The sequence below is a fragment of the Canis lupus genome, chromosome 20 (assembly GCF_048164855.1).
Source record: "Canis lupus baileyi chromosome 20, mCanLup2.hap1, whole genome shotgun sequence".
NCBI classification, from domain to species: Eukaryota; Metazoa; Chordata; class Mammalia; order Carnivora; family Canidae; genus Canis; species Canis lupus.
The window spans coordinates 57,773,290-57,798,178 of NC_132857.1; the positions used below are offsets into that span (position 1 = coordinate 57,773,290).

Below are 24,889 nucleotides of genomic sequence, written 5' to 3' on the forward strand. Positions count from 1 at the left end.
TGCTAGAAAGAGGCTCCCTAAGCTCTCTGCCAGGTTTCAAATTAGATAACAGAGCCAGTAAATTTGGCTTGTTAAAAAAATTCTAGGTTAATTTAATTTTAATTACTCAATGACACTGTCACAAAAATACTCAAAAAATTCTGATTTAAAACAATGTCCCTCATGAATCTTGGAATTATTCCTTCTCATCCTTTCCACTGTTTCCCAGTGTTCCATGATATGACTGAACCACTAGTTATTTAATCATTCCTGTGTCTATGGACATCATGTTTGCTTCTAATTTGTCTTCTTACACACAGTGCTAGAGTGAGCATCTTGGTTAGATGGTGTATATTTTTTAAGGTTATCTTTGCTTTGCTTACAGCAAAAAGTCTGTACTCTGTACTTTGTCCTCAACATAAATTGGCTAAAACAAAGGTCTCCTGTGTATGTAGATAAAGGTCCCCTTAGAAGTGACCTAGAGAATAGTGACAACGTGTTTTCATTTGAACATCATAAGAAACCTGACAACTGCAACCTAAAGCTAAATGGACATAATTACAGTAGTGGTCCCTCAGAGAAGGATGTCAGGACATGTAGGGGGCTGACCCTCTTGAGGTTTGGGCCAAGGCAAAGCACTGAATGGGGCTTAGAGAGGGGGAGTGAATCCTTTTAAGAACCCCAGGACCTCATAGCAAGGGGGACCACTTGGTTTCTTGAGTCACTGGAGCCATAAAGACAGGAAATGAGAGACAATCCCTTATTTTCCTCTGTATATAGTATGGGTCTATGAAAGAAACACAAGTAATCGCTGGCCAGAACAAAAGGAAACCTAGAAGCTTCTCTTTCCTGCTAGTACGGAAGCTGCTGAGGGAGATCATTGACCTGAATAGTCAACACTAGTGAGAGAGAAGCCTTGGACCAGTGGAAGATGGCACCACAGAAGAAAATAGCAAAAGGAAAAATGAAAAGACCAATCCTATTGAAAATGTCAAATAGGCCAAGAAAGACTGCCTTCAAATGCAACAGGAAATCTATGTAGTGATGCTAGAGGATTCTAGAGTCCATACCTCCTGTGGTCCTCACAAGTACACTTAAGGGGGTGGTATTACCATATCTCATTGGACATATGAAAATACAATGACTCAAAGAGGTCTTTCCTTTCTTTTTTCCTTCCACAAATATTTGTTCACAGTATGACATACCAGGTACTATTCCTGGCACTGTGGATATGGAGGTAAGGTCCCTGCTTTTGTGAGCCTATATTCTAGTAGAACATGACAAATAACAAAACAAATGAATGAAATTATAAATTAATACATAAATAAGAAGGAATATCGGATTGCAACAAATTTAATGAAGAGACTTAAAATAGGATAGTATGGAGGGAAATTTTTCAGGTGACCAAAATTCTCTATATCTTGATTGTGGTAGTTACAGAATTGCACGCATTTGTCAAAATTCATAGAATGGTATACCTTATAAAGGGTGACTGGCCATATGTAAATTATATCTCAATAAACTTGACCTTTAAAAAATAGGATCCTCCCCAAAAAGTGACAGGAGGCTACTTTAGATTGAGCAACAAAGGCCTCCCTAAGAGGGTAGTAATTAATATGAGATTTGAGCACAAGAGAGATGGAGAGGTCACTCCAGAGAAAGAAAACAGTAACTGCAAAATCCCTTTGGTGAGAATGAGCTTGGCACGTTCAAGTTACAGCTGGGTGGGGGAGGCTGCAGATGTGGATGAGAACCAGAGCAGGGTGGGGTTAGAAACCAACATCAGGAGACCGATGTTATTTTCAGTGCCACAGGAAATAGGTTTGTAAGCAGGGGAATTACAAGTCCTGATTTATGCTCTTAAAAGACCACTCAAGCTGCTATGCAGAGGATGACTTATAAGGGAACAAGAGTGGAAGAAGAGAAATAAGATTTTTTTTTTATAACAGTCCACACAAGAGACTATGAGATCATGGACTAGGGTGGATACAGATAGAATAAGGTCTAATACAATATGATGGTATTATATTGATTAAGATAACAAGTACATCCCAATCTCTATAGCTTGACACAGTAAACTTGTGCTTGATACTCCTGACTGGAGCACTTCTCTCTATCTGGTCACACAGAGCATTGGGCTCTTCTACCTTCCAACTATACTTTCAGGTAGGGCCATGGAAGTCCTCATTTAGTCATCAGATGCAAATGAGTGACTACTTGCTGGAAATTCCTACGGGTCTGGTCTGAAACTAGTATACATCAAATTAACCCACACTCTGTTAAGTAGAACTTAGCCATCTACTCCATGCACCTTACCTGCCGAGGGGGGCAGAGAAATGTAGCCTATGACTGTGCCCAGATAGAAAGGGAACCTGGTGTGGTTATCATCTAACAATCTCTGCCACATGGAAGTGGAGCAAGAGAGGAATCAAGGAGGAAGTCTTGGACTTCTCTCACTAGTGATGCTTGGTAACTGTGGTGAAAGGACATCTGGGAGACATGCTGGATTCCTCTCCTTCCTTTAGCCCCACCTGTTGTACTAAAAGAAGGGATGATGAGTGGAAGGAGACACAAAGATCTTGCCCATAGCAACGGAACAGAACATAAAGGCAGAGGAGGAGGAAATGATTCCTCCTTCAAAAGTGAAGCTGTCCCTGATGATACAGATCCTTCTCTTTGAAGAAGGCTGCACTCACCTAAGTGCAGTGAATCTTTCACTTACCTGAAAGATTTCAGGTCAACACAAGGGGGACAGCATAGCAAGGATTCACAACACTGGTAAAATGCCAACCAGGTGGTCTCTGAGTTTCCAACAATGAGTTCTGTGGTCGTCTCACTGAGTCAGGGGAGACAACGGGATGGGGAGAAGGAGGTAGAGTTTCCAGGTCTTATCAGGCATAGGGAGCAGTTTGACTGGAATAAATGCATATAGGGGAACACCTGTAAATAACCTTGGAAGGCAGATCATAGGCAGATTTGGGGAACTGCGTTTTGTAAGGAGGTAGGATGAGGAGAAGGATGTTAAGTAAATAAAATTTTACCTCCACCTCCTTGTTCTTCTCTCCTCCTCTTCTTCTTTGTCCTTGTCTTAATATTTGCATCTGAACGTCCATAGACCCCCAGTCTTCCGAAATTATCCTTTGCTTTAGTACCCATATAAGCTCACTTCTTCCTATAAATCAGGAAAGATCAAGTCATGCTAACAGTAGGAACAACCCCCCCCAAAAAAAAACAATAAAGGTTCATATTTCATTCATGCTATATAACATAACATCAGGAGTTAATCAGGGATCCAAGTGATGGAATAGCCACCATCCCAAATGTTTTCTTCCACGTGGGCCAAGGGAAAGGGTTCTGGAGCATCGGCAATCAAGTGTTTGGCTCTGAGATAACATATATCATTTCTGATCATATTTTATTGGCCCAGGAACAATTGCATGATCCCACCAAACCCTGGAAAGCCATAGAGTACGTACGTGCCTCCAGAAGATGGAGAACCAGAAACACTCAGTGGGCATTACTACTGACTATCACACCTCTATGGGAAATCCAACGTCAGGTCTCTTTCAGTGTCATATTCACTTTCTAAAAGCTTTTTGATATAAAATAATTAAATCTTTCACTTTTCCATATATTTGCCATTGTTCAATGGAGGCCCTATCCTGCTCACTGGCCCTGTAAAAGTTGGCAGCCTTCCACTTGAAGATTCTTAAGTATTTATTGAATTAATGAGTGGAATGCCACATATATTATTTTATTTTATTTTTATTTATTTTTAAAGATTTATTTATTTATTCATGAGAGACGCAGACTGATAGAGAGAGGCAGAGACACAGGCAGAGGGAGAAGCAGGCTCCTCGCAGGGACCCCGATGGGGGACTCGATCCTAGATCCCCGGGATCATGACCTGCACCGAAGGCAGGTCAACTGCTGAGCCACCCAGGCATCCCTATTTTTTTTTTAAGAGAAGAGAGAGCACATATGCAAGCTGGGGGGAAAGAGGAGGCCACGGGAGAGGGAAAGAGAGACTCTTAAGCAGACTCCATCCTCAGCGCAGAGCCCAACACAGGGCTTGATCTGATAACCCTGAAATCATGACCTGAGCCAAAATCAAGAGTCAGAGGCTTAACCGACTGAGCCATCAGGAACCCCCATATTTTATTTATTTAACCTTGTTCTACGTCATGCATCAGAATTTCTCTCTCTCTCAAAAAAAAAAAATTCTCTCCAGTTGTTTTAAATTAGAATGATCTTAATTTCCATTATTGTCCTTATTCCCGCACTAGTCCATATGAAGATTTTAGGATGGGTGAGGCATTCCTGTAGCATAATTTCACAGCTTTACTGGAAATGTTCTTAAAGATGTCTTTCGCTAACATATTTTGTAATTCACTGAGCTCCACCCTTTCCTTTTCCTCTTGTTTTTCCTTTTTCTTTCCAAGATTACAAAATATAATCAATAAATGATATAATTTGTGTTTTAGCTTTCATACTATGGCCAAAGAATTGCATTTTCCTACAACATTTTGCTATTCAAATCCAGTCTTTTTAAAAGTATATCATCAGATATGTATGAGATCTCTTGGAATTTGTTTCTCTTCCCTCTTTTCCTTGTCTTCCTCCGTCCACATCCACCTGACATTTCTTCCTATCTTTTCCTACCAGCTGAGACTGAGCTTATAAAAATAAAATCTTAATATGCCTCCTCTTATCTTCTGACAGATATCTAAAATTCTATTTTAGAGTCTTTTTTTTTTAAGTTTGTGTAACAGTGACATCACTAAACCACTGTGCTGGCTTAGGAGATCTCAAGCTTGTTCAGTGCAGGCTTAGACCAAATCAGATGTGGAGGTCTCTCCATCCTGTTTTTAGGTATCTGGTAGCTGCTTTGATATATGGGTATTGGAACATTGTGGAAAAGCTACCAAAAGGGGAGCTGCCTCTGCAAAAAAAAAAAAAGAAAAGAAAAAAAAGAAAAAAGAAAGAAAGAAAGAAGGAAAGAAGAGGAAAAAGAAAAAAGAAAAAGTGTTGCTGTGCTGTCAGTAACTGACAGGAGCAAGAGGAGACACTGCACACCTTGGGACGGGCCAATCAAGAGATTGGGGCAGGCAGGTGTGGCACAGCATTGGTCTACAAAGGTAGAGCATTTGACTGGTAATCTGTTGAGCCCCTGAAAGGAACTTTTTTAAGAGAAAAGTGTGTCTTCTCTCCGCTCCCCATACACGTCCTGGGTAGTGCTAAGAGTTGGAAAGAATACCTACTTATCTTAGGCAACTTCCAAGGGAAGTTCATAAGCCACACTCCCTTTGCTACTCTTCTTCCCCCACTTGTCCTCCCCTTAGTTCCCACTCATACCCACTGCATCTTTTCTTTTCTTTTCTTTTTTTAAAGATTTTATTTATTTATTCATGAGAGACACAGAGAGAGAGGCAAAGACACAGGCAGAGGGAGAAGCAGGCTCCATGCAGGGAGCCCGATGTGGGACTCGATCCGGGATCTCCAGGATCACACCCCAGGCTCAAAGGCAGATGCTCAACCGCTGAGCCACCCAGGCGATCCCCCACTGCATGTTTTCCATAGAAAATCCTCATCCGAGCACTGGGTGTTATTCTGTATGTTGGCAAATTGAACACCAATAAAAAATAAATTTATTATTAAAAAAAAAAGAAAGAAAATCCTCATCCACTTCTTTTCTTCCACAATAGAAATAGAACAAAAGAACAGTCTGACAATAGAAATGAACACTCTCTCAAAACCAGAGACCACATCTATTAGGCATGGTTTTCAATTTGCTTGATGAAAGGGAGGGTAGGGTTTCCAAACATTGTATGGAGGTAAGGGGAAATATTTGTATTTTGGGGAGTTGGGGGAGAGGAAATGAAGTCCTCTACCTGGATTGGGTTAATCCATCAAAGCAATCATTAAATTTTCATGTTAAAACACCGCTCATACCTTCCTATACTTGGGGCTTCATTAAAATGCAAATAAACAAAGATGTTGTTGTTAATTATTTGACCTAAGTAAAGATTAATTTCCAACCCCTTCCTGAGAGTGACTTTTGATAAATGAGAGCCAGGGGAAATTGGGTATTTCAAAGAAATGTGGAAAGGGCACAGCCGGAAATATGTGACCAGGCAAAGAAGAGGAAGCTGTGATGGTTGTGCTGCAGCCTTCCTTGTGTTATATTTACTTCCTAAACCGCAAACTTAAAATACTCATATAATTCTACTTTCCAGAAAAATGTCATGGTTTGTTCCTTCCAACTATCCATTCATCCTGTTCTCTCTGACCACGGCTGTGTTCCTCACAGTCACACCCACGTGGTCTAGACTATATCCTTTTTTGTACCAAACTGAAACTCTCTAACCCTCTCAGTGAGCTGGGATACAATTCCTCATTTCTCATTTGTTGTGGGGCCAAAATAGAGATTTTGAACCCTAATAATTTTATGCATACCTCAGCGAGCATCCAGTGAATTTTGCGTCCTCACAACTGCTCTTTCCAGGAGAGATGAGAGCAAGCCTTCAATGTTCAGTGCAAAGACACCTAGGGGATTCCAGGCTAACTTCAGACCAGGCAAGTCCAGAAAGTTGGCATTTTCAAAGGATTCCAAGTCACTGGAGGGACGAAGACAGCACGAGAGAAATGAATATGGAAAGCAATTTGGCAGTAAGAGTAGAAAAACTAAAACGTTGCCCCCAGATGGCTGTCAGTCAACGGGAAATGGCACTAGCATCAGAGCAATGGGCCTATCGCTAGATCCACGGACCCTCCACAAAAGGAGTGGAAAGCTTGAGCTATTTTAAGGTATGCTGACTTTACTACTATTAATTACCACCTTTTATTTTGATCACCTTCAAAGTTAGAGTGGGGGGAAGCTAGGGTCATGTCTTTATTAACTCTATCTACCCCCCTCAATCCCTTTCCCCCGATCTTCAAGAAATTTGTGTTATATAATAAGGTACCGGGATCCCTGGGTGGCGCAGCGGTTTGGCGCCTGCCTTTGGCCCAGGGCGCGATCCTGGAGACCCGGGATCGAATCCCACGTCGGGCTCCCGGTGCATGGAGCCTGCTTCTCCCTCTGCCTATGTCTCTGCCTCTCTCTCTCTCTCTCTGTGACTATCATAAATAAATAAAAAAATTAAAAAAATATATAATAAGGTACCCCAGAGCTGCTGGGATGTGTCCTCAAGCTCTGAGATGGAGCTACTTTTCTGGAAGTTGATGTGTTGACCTGCTGACCACAATAAACCAAGGTCTGCAAGAGATCCACGCCAGGACACACACAGACAGAGGGTAAAGACATCACTGGAGACAGCTTAGGATTTACCAAACTATGTACACCTTTGTTTTAAATTTCCTCTACAAGCTTGGCAATATTTAATGAAAATTACAGTAACATTACCAGTGTCAAGTTCAAGATGAGTGCTTGACCCTAGACCCCACGCTCTATAATGGACTTACTGCAAATAAGACATTCAGGGTTTTCTCTTAAAATTCCTACCAAAGTTTTCTGTTTTTGTTTTAATCACTGTTGAATTGTAGATTCAGCGAGTTACACAAACTTCCTAATTGAAAAATGTGTGTGACAGACAGACTGAACGAACCACTTTCCAAGTACATGAATTTTAAAGTGTAGATGATCATGCTATATCCTTAATTTTGGTTGCCAATGCAAATGAGTCAGAGGATTTGCTTCAGACACTGAGTTAATTGTGTAACGCTACAGTGAAAAACCCCATTGGAGAGTACTTGCTGACCTCACAGTTGAAAAAAACCATTTAAAAGATGTGGAAACCAGATGTTTCAGTCACATTTCAGCCTCTGCTTGGAGAGCTTATCCTGAGCAGCCTCTAACAGGCTATTGCTTCTCTACAACTAAGATATGATCATCTTTATTTCCTTATTTGTCTTGCTGTGGGAAGAGGCGCACGGATGGGGATTCAACAATGGGATTTTTCATAACTCTATATGGCTTGGTAAGAAACTTCACTCATGAGCTTTCTTATTGGGGGCGTTACTTCTTTGAATTAGTGGAGAAGTGAGTCGAAGGAGAAAAGTAAAGTTTTCTGTTCTGTTCAAGGCTGCTGTTTTAAAACAAAATGCTGAGGAAAAACAGCTATTGGAATGCACGTGCCTTAAAAAAAATGACTGTTCTTGCTTTCTAAAGTTAAAAAATAGTTTTTTATAAAGTGAACTCTTCAGTAGAAGTTAATATTTATATTCCATATGAAAAAAATAGTTTTCAAAGCAGATGTGATGGTATAGAGTATGGGAAGTTGAGCAAAATATTAACACCGTATTTTGTATTTACTTCAATGCATTTGCATTCAGCTTTCATAGCAGGTAACCACAACAGAAACATCACAGGTAAATTGGGATATACAATGATTTTATAATCATGTGCCTGTGTTCTCTGACCTGTAATGGATATCTTGCTTTTTCCAAACATCTTTGGACTAGTTTGATGCAAAGCCACCTTGTAATGCAGAACAAATGAAGAAAAGCTTGTATTTCTGAATGGAGTCTCACCACTTTGATTCCTCTTGCTTGAGCTATCCATATAAATACTTTTCTACCCCTTTTGTTAGACAAGGAAAGTTTCTTGTGTTGTTTTGTTTTGTTAAATGTAAGGAATGACAAGCGCCTGTGAATATAAACAATAGACCAAAAAAGGCTAAATAGGGAAAACTCAAAATACCCTGTATGGCACTCTAAACTATGCTTTCTCAGGCCACAAATTAACATTGCTTTATGTTCATCACTGTGTGTGATTGTGAAAAAAATTTTAATCGCTCAAGAAGAAAATCGACAAATTCTTGTATAAAGTAAAGAAATACAGAGAAACCAAAATTAACCTAGATCTTGGTTTTATGCTTGCCAGGAGGCACATGGCTGTGGAATATTTTCCCTTTCAGCATGTGTCTCTCTGGAAATAACTGCAGCCATGCGGATTTCATTAAAAAGCTCGATTTGCAATGCACAGCCTTGCCCCCTTCAGCTTGAGCCTGTGAACTAGTTTCATGCTGAACAGTGCGATCCGTTTGGCCAAGATGGGGTCTGGGACTTTCTCGAGGAGTGAACAAGTCTCTTTGTTTATTTCCTTGCACATCCCCAAACCTAAGAAATATACACATTTGTTACAAGTGGAAAAAACTGCCGTAAAGCTGGTAAGATGTAAATCCACATGCACAAACCTTGAAACGCTGTCAAAATCTCTAATGATCAAGCAATTTGGAGCTGTTGTATTTTTTTAAGTGATGCTGTATATTACAAAAATGTGAACATGGACAATAGAAGTTCTGTCCTAGAGGTAGAGGGGAGCGCACCCAAATGTTAATAGTGTATGCTGCAAATCTGAGGCTCAGGGTAATTGCAAATTGCTTCAATCTGGGACAAATTATTGACCAGTCAGGCTAACACAAATTGTTTACAGTTGGTTAGGTCAATATGGTATTAAGAACTATTTAGAGAAGGAAGAGAGTTGGGTAGGAAGGTAGGAATCTGCTAGTAACTATCACAAAACAAAGCACTTTAAGCTTTTGGCCTCAGTTCTATACTAGTAAAATGAGAAAGTCAAAGCAGGGGACCGCTAAGGTTCATTTTTAACTGTGGCATCTTCCAGTTCCTTAAATGGCAATTATGATTCCTTAAATAGTAAATGTTTTAATGATAAGGACAAGACACTTCAACTAATTTACATAGATTATGAAAATAAAAATTGCCCAGGTAAGCACTTCTTTTCAGCCATTGTATTGAATCTTAAAAAAGAAGAACAAGTAACATTATCTTGAGCTCCTACTAGGATCCAGAAGTCATGCTCGTAGGTTTTAATGATTTACATATTCCAAAGCTATCATTATTCCCATTTGATAGATGAGGACACCGAGGTGTAGGCAGTCGTTTGTACAAGGTCACAGAACCAGGAGGAGAAACTAGAGCCAACGTGCCCCTGTCGTCCCATGCTAACAGGAGAACAAGGGTTGGTTAAAGACTCAGTTTGAATGAATGACTGTGGGCTATAAAAATGAATAAATTATTCCTTCTGAAAGGTAAAACTTTTAAAATTATGACTCATTGGACAAAGGACCAGCTTAGTAGTTTAAAATTCTGAATTGAGGAATACTTTCAAATAAATGTGTACTTAAAATTGTCAAACACATACGAGATTTCAACTGTTCAAAGGCAAAATAATAGGAAGTTTGTTGCTCTTTCAGGAAAAATATAGAATACGATTTAATGAATTTAAAACGCTATCATAAAATGCTAAAATGAATGAATGAATAAATAAATAAATAACATGCTAAAAGGCTACATTTCCACCATTTAAATTACTATCTTACTACTAGATGAGTTCTAGGACTCGAAATTTAAGAAAAATCACCTGGACGAAAGCTTAAAATTGTTTTTCAAAAACCTCTCTGTTAATTAATTTCTCCCTATGAACGTCACATTTTGATTAGGGAGTAAAACACAAGGAAATCTTAGTTTGAGAAACATGTGTAGACGTTAAATTAATTCCTACTGGTAAAGACCGGATAGCCTATATTCTCAGGGAACATACACAATTTTAACATTTTTGATCATCTCTGATATGATACAGGAGAAAGCTCAACACATCCCCTTTTTCTACCAAAACTCTTGGTACTCTTACTTCAAAATAAAGGCGCTTCCATGGCCTGCCCACTCGTGTCCGGGTCGCCTGAGACCAGGACTCGATCCTCAGCACTTGGCAAACCACATGGCATATTTTCAAAATAACCAGATTGGAAACCAGCCACAGTTCGGTGAAGGAGGCTTCACCACACGAGGGGCTCTAGGGCAGGAGGCGACCTTCGGAGGACGGGGGGAGCTTTGATGTTCCTCGCGTCCCCTGGCCTTGAGCTTCCGATTGACCGTGGTCTTCGGTGCATAAGTGTCGGGACTTTACTGTGAAATGTGGGGACACCTCGCAGGCCGCAGGGGCAGGACAAGGGGGCAGCAGCACCTCCGTGAACGGCCGGGTGTCGGCCTCAGCCTGGGGGCCCGTGTCTTGCTGCGGGCCCAGGGACCTGTGTCTTCCTCAGGAGTCACCTTATGGGTGGTGGGCTGTCCGGGTCACAGCACCAAGATTTCATCACAATCTGGTCATCTACACGGAACCAAGGGTCACAGCACCAAGATTTCATCACAATCTGGTCGTCTACACGGAACCATTAGAGCTGGTGTTATGATTATTGTCCTGGAAAACGTCTCACGTTGTTTCTATGGCAAAGTGCACTCCAAACTCAAAACAATTTAAACAGTGATGTCCTGGAAGACAATCCATTCTGACTTACACCCTAAAATATGTTGGGAACAGCACGTAAACTAAAAAAAAGACAAACCAGATAAAGAATTTGGCAACTGGTAGTTCGCCGTGCCCAACTTTTTCTTTGCTGTGTTTGAATCTATATTTTTTTTCCTTAACGCTGTCCTTATTTGCTTGGGATTCCTTTACACCTTCCCGTAGTTTTTGATTTGTTTACTAAATTCTCAGTTATGTCGCATTAGTCACTTCCCTCAAACGGATATTTTGGGTTATTTTCTTCCACCTTTGTGAGCCTACAGAGCGGATCAATTTCCATTGGTTTCTCTTGCCCTCCCTCCCCCCCCCCCCCCCCCCCCGTTTACCCTTCCAAGTTCTCAACTGACCAAAAAGAAAGCCAAAAAAGTCAAAACTTTGTCACCTTTCAATAGTGCAGAAACCCAGTGTTGGTTTGCAGCTTTCTTTCAGGGCATCAGTTCAGAAACATAAGTTAGCCTCCAGTTTCCTCCATGTCCTCAAATTTCTCTAAAATTCCCCTCATTCATATTTTCCCCGAAAAAGCTTTCTAACCATGAAACGTACCCACCCGAGGCCACTGGCCCAGGAAACTCCTTGGCAGGAAGCAGGGCTGCGCAGGCCCCTGGGGAGGCCACCAGGATGGATGGATGCTCTGCCAGGATGGATCCTACCTAGTGTGTTCACGGCCTTTTGTGAATTCGCAGAACAGGCAGCTGGCGTGTACCACCGGGAAGCTCGCTCGGGCCGCTACAGGCTCACGTACGCCGAGGCCAAGGCCGTGTGCGAGTTCGAGGGCGGCCGGCTCGCCACCTACAAGCAGCTGGAGGCGGCCCGCAAAATCGGTAACGCGTGTGACCTACGGATTTTCTCCTTTTTCACCCCCGGGGAGGGTGGGATCCCACCTTCCTGTGGCCCCTTCACAGGGTCTCTCTCCGGGGCTTCCAGAAGTTCTCGAAGCCCCGTGACCTCTCTGCTCTCTGGCTCGGCCCACCTGCTCTGCCCAGAACCAGGGGGAGTTCTTAGTGCTCACCACTTACCCAGGGTCACAAAACATTGTGACCTAATAGAATTAGAAGTCAGAGGAGAACAAAGGCTCATTATCCCAACATCACTCCAATTCCTTCCTGATTTAATACTTCTACTCATTTGTACCACTGCTCTATCTTAACACCCGCCTGGGTTTCCTTCGATGTGAAATGTTATACCGTGATGAGTTTTTCAAAGAAATTTCTACTGATGCTTGGTAGAAGAAATACTGAATTTGGTGACTTTTTTTTTTTCAAAAAAAATTTTTTTTAAGATTTATGTATTTTGAGAGAGAGAGAGAGAGAGAGAGGAGAGAGAGAGAGAGAGAGCGCGCCCATGTTGGGTGGGGGGTACAGGGAGTTGGAGGGGCAGTGGGAGAGGGAGAGTCGCAAGCAGACTGCACTGAGCGAGGAGCCCCAGGCCGGCCTCCATCTCCCAACGCTGAAATCACTGCTCTGAGATCACGACCCCAGCTGACACCAAAAGTCAGATGCTTAACCGACTGTGCTCCCCGGGTACCCCTTTTCCCCGATTTCTGTAGGGTAAGTGGGAGAATGCAGTTGTACTTGAGGATCAAAAGAAAGATAAGCAGGTTGTAAGACGGCAGGAAAAAGAAACTGAGACGATGATGACCAGAGACCTGGTGCAAAGGCAGTGATTAACTAGTGCTAGTTCCTTCTTTTTAGGGGAAAAAAAAATGCACCATGATCATCTCTCCTGGTGGTTTTACGTGGATTTACAAGAGAATCCAAAAGGCCACCCCCATTCGGAACTCTCTTCTCCACTGAAGAAACCCCTTTGCTGATAAAAAACAAAAACAAAAAAACACCTGGCAAAGCTTATGCTGCTATTATACGTATTTCTCAGGACAAAAATAAAACTGTTCTCTAAAAATCTGCAAAGTCCGGCCAGCACCTTGCTCAGTCTAGACCCACAGAGCGGTCGGGGTGCGGTACCTGGCACGACAGACACAAAGGCCGAGCCATTGCTGGCTTCCCGGACCTGTAGTAGAACCGCTCCTGGGTGGCAGCGGCCAACATTGAAACAGCCTCTGAAGCTGGGCAGGGAAAACAGGGCTGACGCTTTGTTCAGAATTAATGAGCACGTTTATCCCTATTCAAATTTTTAGACATATTAGCAAATCTTAATTGGTCCTGGAATAGAAATTAATTAAATTATCATTTGAAAAAAAATTATTTTCCAGGACTGATGGTAATTTCAAAAATTATTTCATGGCACTAGATAGGTCATTTAGGAAACGGAGCCAGCTCTGAACTTGGATTGTTTTCACATCCATGGGATTATGATTTCCAGTCCATCTGCCTCTTTTTTTTTTTTTCAAGTAAGACATCATTTTCTAGTAAAAGTCAGATGTTATATTTTATATGTATTCAAATTTTATTTTATTTTTTTTTTTAAGAACCGTTTTTCAAAATAATAAAAATTAAAGAAAGAAAACCATTTTTCTCCTTTTACCTACCTGGCTTTGGGCAGTTGAGAAGGGGCCACTTTTGTTAAGATGACCTTCACTCAGCTGAGGGGTTTACTGGTTAGTCCATAATCCTTTCCTTCTCTTGCAGGATTTCACGTCTGCGCTGCTGGGTGGATGGCCAAGGGCAGAGTTGGATACCCCATTGTGAAACCGGGGCCCAACTGTGGATTTGGAAAAACTGGTATTATTGATTATGGAGTCCGTCTTAATAGGAGTGAAAGATGGGATGCCTATTGCTACAACCCACATGGTTTGTTAAAAATTATAATTTTATACTTTGCTAAAACCGTTACATGTTACTAAGAGGTTATTAAAAACAAATGGCTCCTTCTCCCAGAGATAAATCAACTTGGTGATGATGACTATTAATAACAACAACCATTTACAGAGTGATTATGCTGGGCCAGACACTGCCTCATGCTCCTCATCTACACCGTCAGCGTTCGTGATGACTCTGCAAGGAGCTATCGTTCTACCAATTTTATTTTATTTTTTAAAGATTTTATTTATTTATTCATGAGAGACACAGAGAGAGAGGCAGAGACACAGGCAGGGGGAGAAGCAGGCTCCCTTCTCCCAAGATGCAGGACTCGATGTGGGACTGGAGCCAGGACTCCAGGATCACATCCTGGGCAGAAGGTAGATGCTTAGCTGATGAGCCACCCAGGTGTCCCTGTTATACCCATTTTAGAAATCAGGAAATTGGATAATTAAATAACTTACCCCAAATCAGATATCCAATAATTAGCAGGCAGGGCAGGATCCCAGATTCAGGTCTTTTTTCTATTCCTAACCACAAAGGAAAAAAAAAAAGCAGCTTATAAACTTGTCATGGTTAATTAGCCCAAACAACAAAGTGATACTACCAAATGTTAACTGTTCAAAATTACCCCTTTGATAGAATGGAGGAAAAAAAGAGACCAAGTAAACTTTTCCCCTAATTTCTTTTTGTGTATAAATTCTTTAACTTCCAAACTAAGCAACCCTCACTCTGTGGTTTGTTTTCACAATGATATACTGGATATACTAGTTTTATTATATAGTATATTTTTATTTATATTTTCCCATGGTTGATTGTAGCTAGGAAAATTTTTAAAAGAAAATTAGGGACGCCTGGGTGGCTCAAGGGTTGAGTGTCTGCCCAGCCCAAGGCGTGACCCCGGGATCTGGGATCGAGTCCCACATCGGGCTCCCTGCAGGGAGCCTGCTTCTCCCTCTGCCTGTATCTCTCATGAATAAATAAATAAATAAAATCTTAAAAAAAAAAAAAAAAAGAAAATTGATTCAACATAATTACCATAAAGAGCTATTCTTTGTTCATGTTCTTGGAGAAAAAATAGATTGTTCTTTTTTGGTACATTTCCCCCAGGAGGATACTACAAAGAATTACAATATGTTACCAAGTCTTCCTCACATTTATGATCCCAAGCATCCTCAGGTGTTGTCCTGTGTCAATCTACCTTATAAGAAAGTCGCTATAGTGAAGTTACAGCGAGTTATAGTGAAGGTCTAGCATATTACTATAGAATTTATTATTTAATGATATTAACCATTGGAGAGCCATTTCTCACGCTTGTAACTAATCTTTATCTCAAATTAATCTGTATTCTAAGTAGAAAAGAATTTAACCTAGAGCCATCATCTATGCCCACTTAAGACAAAATATGAATAAATATGTATAGTGCATTTATGCAGGACTATAATTTTCAAATCACCTTGACATACGTTAAACCTGTTATATTTAGTTCTCTATTTATTGTTAATAGTTCCCATATCTTCTCGTCCTCCCTCTTCCTTTTTCTTCAGTATATTTATACAAGCAGGCTTCTTTTTACTCTCAAGAGTCACTTTTATTTCCAAGTATATTCTCTGATTCTTCCTTTGCTTGATAGACTTTAGGATCCCTGAGCATCTATTCAGTCATTTCCACAGGTCAAGATCTAGGGGAGATGAAGAAGTGCTAGTGGAAAGTTCCTTACAGTATTTCCTTGCCCTTTTATAAGAGCGCCACCTTAACTGACACATTTTTATAAATTGCTTTTGCTTCTCAGACAAGCTGAATCCTTTTTTACTCTGGGAATATTTGTACCGAATCCTGGGAGACTTGTTCTTACTCAACTCTCAGCTTACTTTTGGATTCAGTGACATGCTGATTTTTTAGGATGTGGTGAGCCTGAGCTAGCCCTGGGAGAGAAACAGTTCAACGAAAAATAATTGGAATGAAAAAAATCATAATGATATCATAAAAAGAAACCAATGATTATAATTAACCAATAAAACACAGAGCTGGATAGCTAAATAGACAACCAAATAGCTCAATATTTGAATTGTTTCCTTATCTTATGGGATAGACAGCGGAGATAGGATGGTATGGGACAGAGCAAATCACTGCAAAAGCTGGCACTGTACATGCTTATGTACACATATAATCTAAGTATTATATAATATTCAAGAATACAATAAGAACAGCTTACGTTTTACCTAACACCCTTAAGTTATCTTTGATGTTGCTATCCTTTAATAGCCCTGTGAGGTAGGTTATAGGAGAGGCATGATCATATTTACTTTACCAATGAAAAACTTGAAGTATAGAATAGTCACAGAGCTCAGACTAGATCCCTGACCTTCCTTAGTCAGTCCTCTATCTTTCTAAGATCCTGTTCGGCCCTTGGGGAGATAAGCTTCCTTAACTTCTATGGCATTAAGAATTCTAACACAGGGATCCCTGGGTGGCGCAGCGGTTTGGCGCCTGCCTTTGGCCCAGGGCGCGATCCTGGGGACTCGGGATCGAATCCCACATCGGGCTCCCTGCATGGAGCCCGCTTCTCCCTCTGCCTGTGTCTCTGCCTCTCTCTCTCTCTCTCTGTGACTATCATGAATAAATAAATAAAATCTTTAAAAAAAAAAAAAAAAAGAATTCTAACACAATTTTTTTAATAGCTATTTGAAAGGATAAGACTCTTGGAAAAAGCCTCTGATATAATGAAAAATGTCTTCAAATGCTACCACAGTCCCCATCACCACCAACATTCACATTATTTTTGAGTTTCCAGATTGATCTTTTTTTCAAGACATTAGACACTTACTTGATCTGAAATTGAAATTAACCAGGGCTTCTCCATACATTTCCCACCAGGTCACACTATATAATCACAGGTTCTGGCAGAGGTTGATTGTTTGTTCTCATACCAAGTTAGAAGGCAGGACAGAAATCTATAAAATGATAAATGACTTTAAAAAACCAAACATGAAAAAGAAAAAAAGAAAAAATAAAAAACCAAAGATGAATATCTCCATCAAATCCTCAAATATTAGGATTAAGGCGATAATTTAAAACCAGTGAAAGGCATATAGAATGGTCATAAATTATTCCTTTTAACTGGATTAGAATGACCTTCAAGGTCCCTTGTGATCCTGAAATTCTATCATGATTTTCCAAACAGAATTTTTCTGACTCATTATCCTACGTGCCCAAGTCTCTGAAGATACAGTGTTGACAAAACAACACAAAGGACAAAATCCCAGCCGTCTTGATTGGGCTGTTGGTAACGTGGGTATACACAGTCATCAAAATACATGAGCATGTACACATGAGACACGCATTCTTTTAAAAAGTTTTTTATTTTTAAGTAATCTCTACACCCAGTGTGGGGCTTGACCCCACAACCCTGAGATCACTGAGCCCTGAGATTTGTGCATTCTAAGCTAAGAAGATAAAAAGCAAAAAAAGTAAATAGGAGCCCAATTAGTTAAATTGCTATTTTTTCTTGCTATTTTATCTTTTAATTCAGTCTATATTCATTTGAAAGAATTTAGTGATGAATAATGAAAACATTCATTCTTTAGCTGTAAGAATACATATTTAATATATCATTAAAAGTAATAAATAGGAGCTAAGAAGTGCATATCAGCTTAAAACAGAGGTTATATTTCTTCTAATGCTTTCTTTCTTTTCTTTTCTTTTTTTTTTTTTTTCATTGTATCCATTTCAGCAAAGGAGTGTGGTGGAGTCTTTACAGATCCAAAGCGAATTTTTAAATCTCCAGGCTTCCCAAATGAGTATGATGATAACCAGATCTGCTACTGGCACATTAGAGTCAAGTATGGTCAGCGTGTTCACCTGAGCTTTCTGGACTTTGACCTTGAGGATGACCCAGCCTGCTTGGCTGACTATGTTGAAATATATGACAGTTACGATGACGTCCATGGTTTTGTGGGAAGGTATGTGTTTCCCATATTAAGGAGTTAAAAATACCTCCAACGTTTTGTTTGATATTTAATTTTCTTTAAGGTCCCCACAGTTATTGATTATCTAGTATTTCTACTTCCCTGCAACACCATATCCCTTTTAGCAAAGATTTTTCTTCATAGGTGATGCCAGTCAGCTGCTGCATGTTCTTATAACTAAAACAGTGACAGCTGACTTTTGATTACTGTTAAGTTGTAAGAATCAAATAGTCTATTTAGAAGGACCTCAGGGCGTCTCAGTCAGAAAAGCGTGCAACTCTTCATCTCAGGGTCTTGAGTTCAAGCCCCATGTGGGGTCTAGAGATTACTTAAACAAAACTTTCAAAAAAAAATTTAAAAAATTAAAAGACCTCAGAATTCAACTAACAAAAGGAGGACGAAGACATGTGAATTGAGAAGTTTGTTGGGGTTTTTAAGTATTGTAATTACTATCAACCTCCTAAAATTAATTATAAATTCAGTAACGATTGCCTTTCTTCTATGTACAAAGCATTGTGTTAAAGCATTATAAATGTAAGAATTAAGCAAAGTATAGCCCCTTCTCACAAAATTTACCTAAACCTGTACAATGGACATTGTCTTTAAAATACTTTCTTTTTTTTTTTTTTTTAAGATTTTGTTTATTTGTTTGAAAGGGAGAGAGCGAGCAAGAGATGGTGAGGGAGAGCAGGAGGGAGAGACAGGCTCCCCACTGAGCAGCAAGCCCAATGTGGGGCTCGATCCCAGGACCTGAGATCATGACCTGAGCCCAAGGCAGATGCTTAACTGACTGAGCCACCCAGACACCCCTAAAATAGCTTTCTTTGCCACAAAAACAAGTGCTCCTTTCCTCAATATTTCTACCTTGGTTTTTCAACACGCTGGGATACAGTTCTGTGTTGCCATCCCAGATCTTCAGTGTAGTTTAAACTTTATCTCACAAAATATTACAAATCAGAGCATATAATTATGTATTTTATTTATTTAGCCCCCTACCAAATAACGCATATCTGAGACTATCCATTATTAATAGACTATCAGTTATCAATTTTCTATTATCCATAACAATAATTAAATGAAAGAAAATAGTAGTGAGGACACTTAAAAATGATACACTCAGTAGTTTGCTGTGACTTTGAAACGTATAACTTAAAAAAAAAAGAAATGTGTAACTTAACTACAAAGAGAAACAAAGGCACTTCTTGCATAAATAAACAATGATTTTTGGAGGGAAATTCTTTGTTTTGTTTTATCTTGCTGCTATGGGAAAAAGTACAAATAGTTTTAAAACATAGTTTGAAGAAGAGATGAAACAGGGTTGGAGAAATTAAGAGCAAAGTATTTATTGAAAGAATGGACATCCTACCTTGAGAATCAAGGTGACATTTTCATTCTAAACCTAGTTTCAGAAATCAGTTATAGCCCTAGATAAAATCATATACTGTTTTTTTAAAGGTTTTCAATAGACTGATTTGTTATTTATTGGATTTATATTATGTGATAAATTCGTCCCTTTTATGTAATGTACAAGGGAGTTCCTTTCAAGTCATGATTCAGATAAAAATCAATCCCTCTTGTGAAGTCCAATAAAATTTTCCACATTTAGATCAGTCTACTCTAGAATTCAGATTATTAATACCATCAGCCATCCACCTAGTCCTCTTTAACCATGAAGAAAACTTATGGGATTAATCAGAATCAAATTTAAAATTTTTCCAAACAGATTAAAATTGTCTACTACACAAATAGTTTTGCAAGTACACAAGGTAGAAATGCCACATATTCTTTTTTAAGAATCTCATTTATAAAAAAAAAAAAAAAAAGAATCTCATTTATACTGAGGTCATTTCAAACAACCAACTTTGTTTTAATCCCTCTTTTCCCCTTACAAATTCAAGTTTTAAAAAAAAAAAACCCAAACAATAGAAAAAGGAGCCATTGCTTAGGAAAATAAAGCACTTTAAATACAGGTCAGAGCCATGTCCAGTAGCTGTGTAATATTCTTTTGTGTGACTTCTCTTTTTAAAAAATTTCCTTTCAGGTACTGTGGAGATGAGCTTCCAGAAGACATCATTAGTACAGGTAATGGCTCTAAATTGAGGTGTAGGACTGGGATTTGTTTTCCCAGTGTCACTGAAAGTGAAGAACCCAGTAGTTATTACTATTTCCTTTATTAAAGTTGAGAGAACCATTGGGACAGAGGTAGCTCACCAGCTTGTAAAATGCAGTGTTTCCACTTAAAGACTAATGTCAACTCCTTACACTAAAAATGTGTAAACTCATCAGGTGCAGGAACACAGTCTGAGATGGTCTGGAATCTGCAAACCCCCGAACACTGCTGTCGGTTATGACGTCCGTAACACGTGGTTATAAAAGACCAAATGTTTCATCAGTAAAGGCTTGAAAAGTATTTTCAAAAGTATCAAAAGTTTAAAAAATACCTTCTGTCACTGAAAAAATTTTACATCACACTTAGTGCATTTGTATCTTAGTACAGCACGCCCCAGAGGCTGTGAAGAACACAGCTGCAGGACACATTTTGAATAGGTGTTGCATGAGAAAAGAACTCTAAGGTCAAGCGAATTTGGGAAACCTGAGTTTGAACAATGATAAACTGGTCTCTTTATTGGAAGATGTCAGGGAGCTTTTAATATGCTAATTATGCATAGTAAACCTCAAAAGGCCAGTTATGGTTGGTAATGAGCTCCAGAACTTTTTAACTCCTGTGAATTTTGTGATTTGGTCTTTTTTTTTTTTTTTAAAGATATTATTTATTTATTCATGAGAGACACGGAGAGAGGCAGAGACCCAGGCAGAGGGAGAAGCAGGCTCCCTGCAGGGAGCCCGATGTGGGACTCGATCCAGGGACCCCGGGGTCACGCCCTGAGCCAAAGGCAGAGGCCCACCCACTGAGCTCCCCAGGGGACCCATTGTGACTTGGTTCTATACAATGTGCCTGGAGCAATGAGCTGGTAGTCAAATATATTTACTTCAATAAGCAATACTACTGCCATTGGCCTATACGGATATTTTCTAGCTAAGAATCTTCACTTTCTTGGGTGTTCTTGTTTTTTTTTTTTTTTCTTTTTATTTCCACCCCCAGCACTAGTAGTTGGCATTCTTACTTGCTCTTTTTCCTCCAAGTCAAAAAAAAAATGATCATAATGTTTTTGCAACTAAAAACAACAAAATACACTGCATTGCAATTTCTAAGTAGTCCTTAAGCTCAAATACCACTAGCTGAATTACTCCCACACCCTAGCCCTGAGGTGCACGGAGTTCTCATGAAATTCTCATTTATGCGTCATTATTACAAGAGATGGAACTTCCTATTCAGTCCTTGAATGATTAATGCTAAAAAAGCTATTCATTCTGTGTTAGCATCTTCCTAGTGAGGACAGCCTATTAAATTGTTTATCTCATTCTTTTCTTGAGAGCATATTTTACGTTAACAGAAAGTTACAGGAAGATAGGAGCTGTAGGAGGTAGTTCAGGGGGTGAGAATTCTATTTAAAAAAAAAGAAAGAAACAGGGAGAATCAAAGCCTGAAACTTGACATTTTTCTTGTTTTGTCTAAAATAGAAAAAACTTACTGCAAGCGTAATCAAATCAGTGTTTTTCTAACACAACTGCAAGGAATTGAAAAAAAAAAAAACCCACACAATTTATTATTCAGAGAGATAAACCAACACACAGAACAGGACACAGTTAAAATAGCCAAAGATTCAGCAAAACAGCAAGAGGAGGGAATTGATACCAAGTAATAGAAAAAGTTTTAAAATATATTTGAAGCATAATCCAGTCAAGGATATACTGTTAACATTTTGATCTAGTTTTCTTTTTAAATATGTGCTTATTCACGCGAGGAGATTTATATTAAAAAACAAAATCAGAAAATGAATGAACTAAAAACTACCCATAAACTACACCACTTTAATAAAAGGTATATAAAATAAGAATATGCCCACTCTCATCTCTCTGCACCCAAGAAAGGCAGTGAGTGACTGCAGAGTGGCCATTGCCAGGTGTTTTCCTATATAAACAGTATTTACACAGATATCATGGACATATTTCCAAGTCAGCATACAGGATGTAGATCACCAAATTCATTTTAATGATTGCCTACAGGTTGCCGTATGGATGTACCAATATTTAAAGTCCTAAAGATGGTTTTTCTGATTTCCCTTTTTTGGGCCATTTCACCAGATATTTTTAAACCTCGACTTTGCAGTGCTCCTTTTTTTTTTTTTTTTTTAAGAGTAGATTCCTAGAAGTGAAATTCTGAAAGCACAAGTGATTTCATTTTAAGTGTCAGTAGATGCTGCCAAATTGGCACTGGCCCTACAGTGCCACTTTGTATATATCGAGTAACCTATGAAATGTTATTTTTTGTTTGTTTTTAATTTAGGCAACTCTTCCAAGTCTGAGGAAAGTGTAGTGGATAAGAGCAAGTAGTGGACTGCACCAGGCTCAAATCTGGTTCCACCATGTTAGCTTTGCACCCTTGGGCTAGCTACTCAAACCGGGCTCTCTATGCCTCAATTTCACCTATAAAATAAATATTTTAATAATATCCACCTCATAGTGTTGTGGGGAATAAATGACTTAATAGATGAAAGGCACTTAAAGCTGTGCTTGGCAAAAATGAGCATTCAATGTAGGTGGGGTTTTTTGGGTTATTTGGGGGTTTTTTGTAATGAATTCTGGATCTGTGATGTGGATTAAGAAGACCTTTCCCTGGTGAAAAACAAAAAATATTCTCATATTTTATTTTATATAATAACATTTTCCTTTTTATTTTTAAGCACAGCTTGGTCTTTAACACAGGTTAAATGCATTTAAGCACTCTGTGTAAAGTAGGGATTTAGGGTTGTGGCTTTGTTTCTTGCAACATAAAGCTTGTTGCCCTAACATCATTTATAAATAATCCACCCATATCTCATTGGCTTAAACTGCCTGACATTCTCCTGTAGTTCAGTGGCCATTCCTTCTATAAGGGAATAGCTTTTTTTTTTTTTTTAAGATTTTATTTATTTATTCATCAGAGACCCAGAGAGAGAGGCAGAGACACAGGCAGAGGGAGAAGCAGGCTCCATGCAGGGAGCCCTACACGGGACTCAATCCCAGGACCCCGGGGTCATGCCCTGAGCTGAAGGCAGATGCTCACCTGCTGAGCCACCCAGGTGTCCCTAAAGAATACCTTTTTTTTTTTTCATTTTTTAAAAGAATATCTTTTAAAACAGAATAGACAAAATTTCCTGAAGGACAGATTGAAGGGCCAGGGGAGAGAATAGGACAGTCTCTCCCCCTGCTACACGCGGCAGAGGAAGCACGGACTCTACAGCTTGAGAATCCAGCTCTCAATTCCGGGAGTCTGGTTCACGAATTTTTATATTCTCCTGTAAGAATGAGGAGTCTTTGAACTGCCAGCTAAATGAAAGCAGAGTAACATCTTTGTTTTTTTGCATTCTCCTCCCCAGGAAATGTCATGACCTTGAAGTTTCTAAGTGACGCTTCAGTGACAGCGGGAGGTTTCCAAATCAAGTACATTGCAGTGGATCCTCTATCCAAATCCAGTCAAGGAAAAAACACAAGCACTACTTCTACTGGAAATAAGAACTTTTTAGCTGGAAGATTTAGCCATTTATAAAACAAAAAAGGACACTCAGTGTTTATGTTTGCATCTTTTGGAAGCCCTTTGATCTCACTTTTATATTATTATTAATAACATTTATTTATTATTTTTCTAAATGTGAAAGGCAATATCTGATACTTTGGGGGAAATTGGAAAATACAGAAAGCTTTAAATGAGAAAACAAAATCTCTCATAATCCTACTGCATAAAAATAACAAGCATTAACATTTATATATCTGTTTCTTTTAGTTATTTTTTAATTTGTGGTATATGTATCTATACGTATTTGTATTTGAAATTTGGGGATCCTGGTCCATGAACAGTTTAATATCTTAGTATTTTTAACCTTGAACTTTATGGTTTGAGGATTTTCCCATATCATTGAGTATTCTGCAAAACAGTTTGAACAGCTGTAAAATATTCCATGGTATGATTGCTCCATACTTTATTGTAGGAATTTTATGTTGCTTTCATAAATATTGCTGCAATAAATATCCTTGAACATATGTATTTGTACAGCTCTCTAATTATTTGGGATAGGGTCCTTGAAGTAGAATTATTGGCTTAGATATTAGTTAAAATAGAATTTTCTTAGGGTCTCTGGCTGGCTCAATCAGTAGAGCATGCAATTTTTGATCTTAGAGTCATGAGTTTGAGCCCCACATTGAGGGGTGGAGTTTACTTTTAAAAAGTAATAAATGTACAGCTTTAAAAAAAAAATACAATTTCCTTTTTTTACGGGCAAAAGTGACTTATCATTATGGTTTGAATTTACAGTGAGATTGATGGTTGGTTTATTTATTTTTATTTCTTTTGTGAATTATTTTTTCATGTCTTTCACCTTTTTACTTATACAATCTTTTATTAATTTAAAAGAAATCAGTATATATCAGATATATAATTTCATGTCTGTCATATATGTTGCAATTTCATTTTATGTGAAGTTTGATTCTTACAATTTTTATTAAAGGTTAATTTTATTTACTGTCACACTTACTGATCTTGCTGGGGTCTCTTGTCTTTTTGTTTAGAGTGAATATTCTCATTACGGGTTGATATAGTCATTCATTAATATTTTATTCTTGTTGTTTTACGGCTTTGCTTTCATAGAAGTTAAAAGTCATAATTGTTACCCTTTATATGAGGGGGTAATGGTTACTATCCAATTAAATTCAACAAAAATGTATGTGCCTGGCACTGTTCTGGACACTTAGGAAACACTCAA

The 24,889-nt window shown here is 39.0% G+C and overlaps 1 protein-coding gene and 1 long non-coding RNA gene across 2 annotated transcripts; one reads left to right on the plus strand and one right to left on the minus strand.

The window, feature by feature from the left end:
• Positions 1-1,372: 1,372 nt before the first annotated feature.
• LOC140611995 (uncharacterized) lies at positions 1,373-14,229 on the minus strand. Its single transcript, XR_012013344.1, has 4 exons — positions 13,791-14,229; positions 6,436-6,596; positions 3,021-3,151; positions 1,373-2,892 (listed from the first exon to the last, which is right to left on the minus strand). It is a non-coding gene; the product is annotated as an uncharacterized lncRNA (long non-coding RNA).
• On the plus strand, positions 7,776-24,654 carry TNFAIP6 (TNF alpha induced protein 6). The gene is made up of 6 exons (XM_072789180.1): positions 7,776-7,958; positions 11,989-12,126; positions 13,891-14,052; positions 17,795-18,023; positions 20,071-20,111; positions 23,510-24,654. The coding sequence occupies exons 1-6, from the start codon at positions 7,865-7,867 to the stop codon at positions 23,677-23,679; spliced, it is 834 nt and encodes a 277-aa protein (XP_072645281.1). The 5' UTR covers positions 7,776-7,864; the 3' UTR covers positions 23,680-24,654.
• The last annotated feature ends 235 nt before the right edge of the window (positions 24,655-24,889 follow it).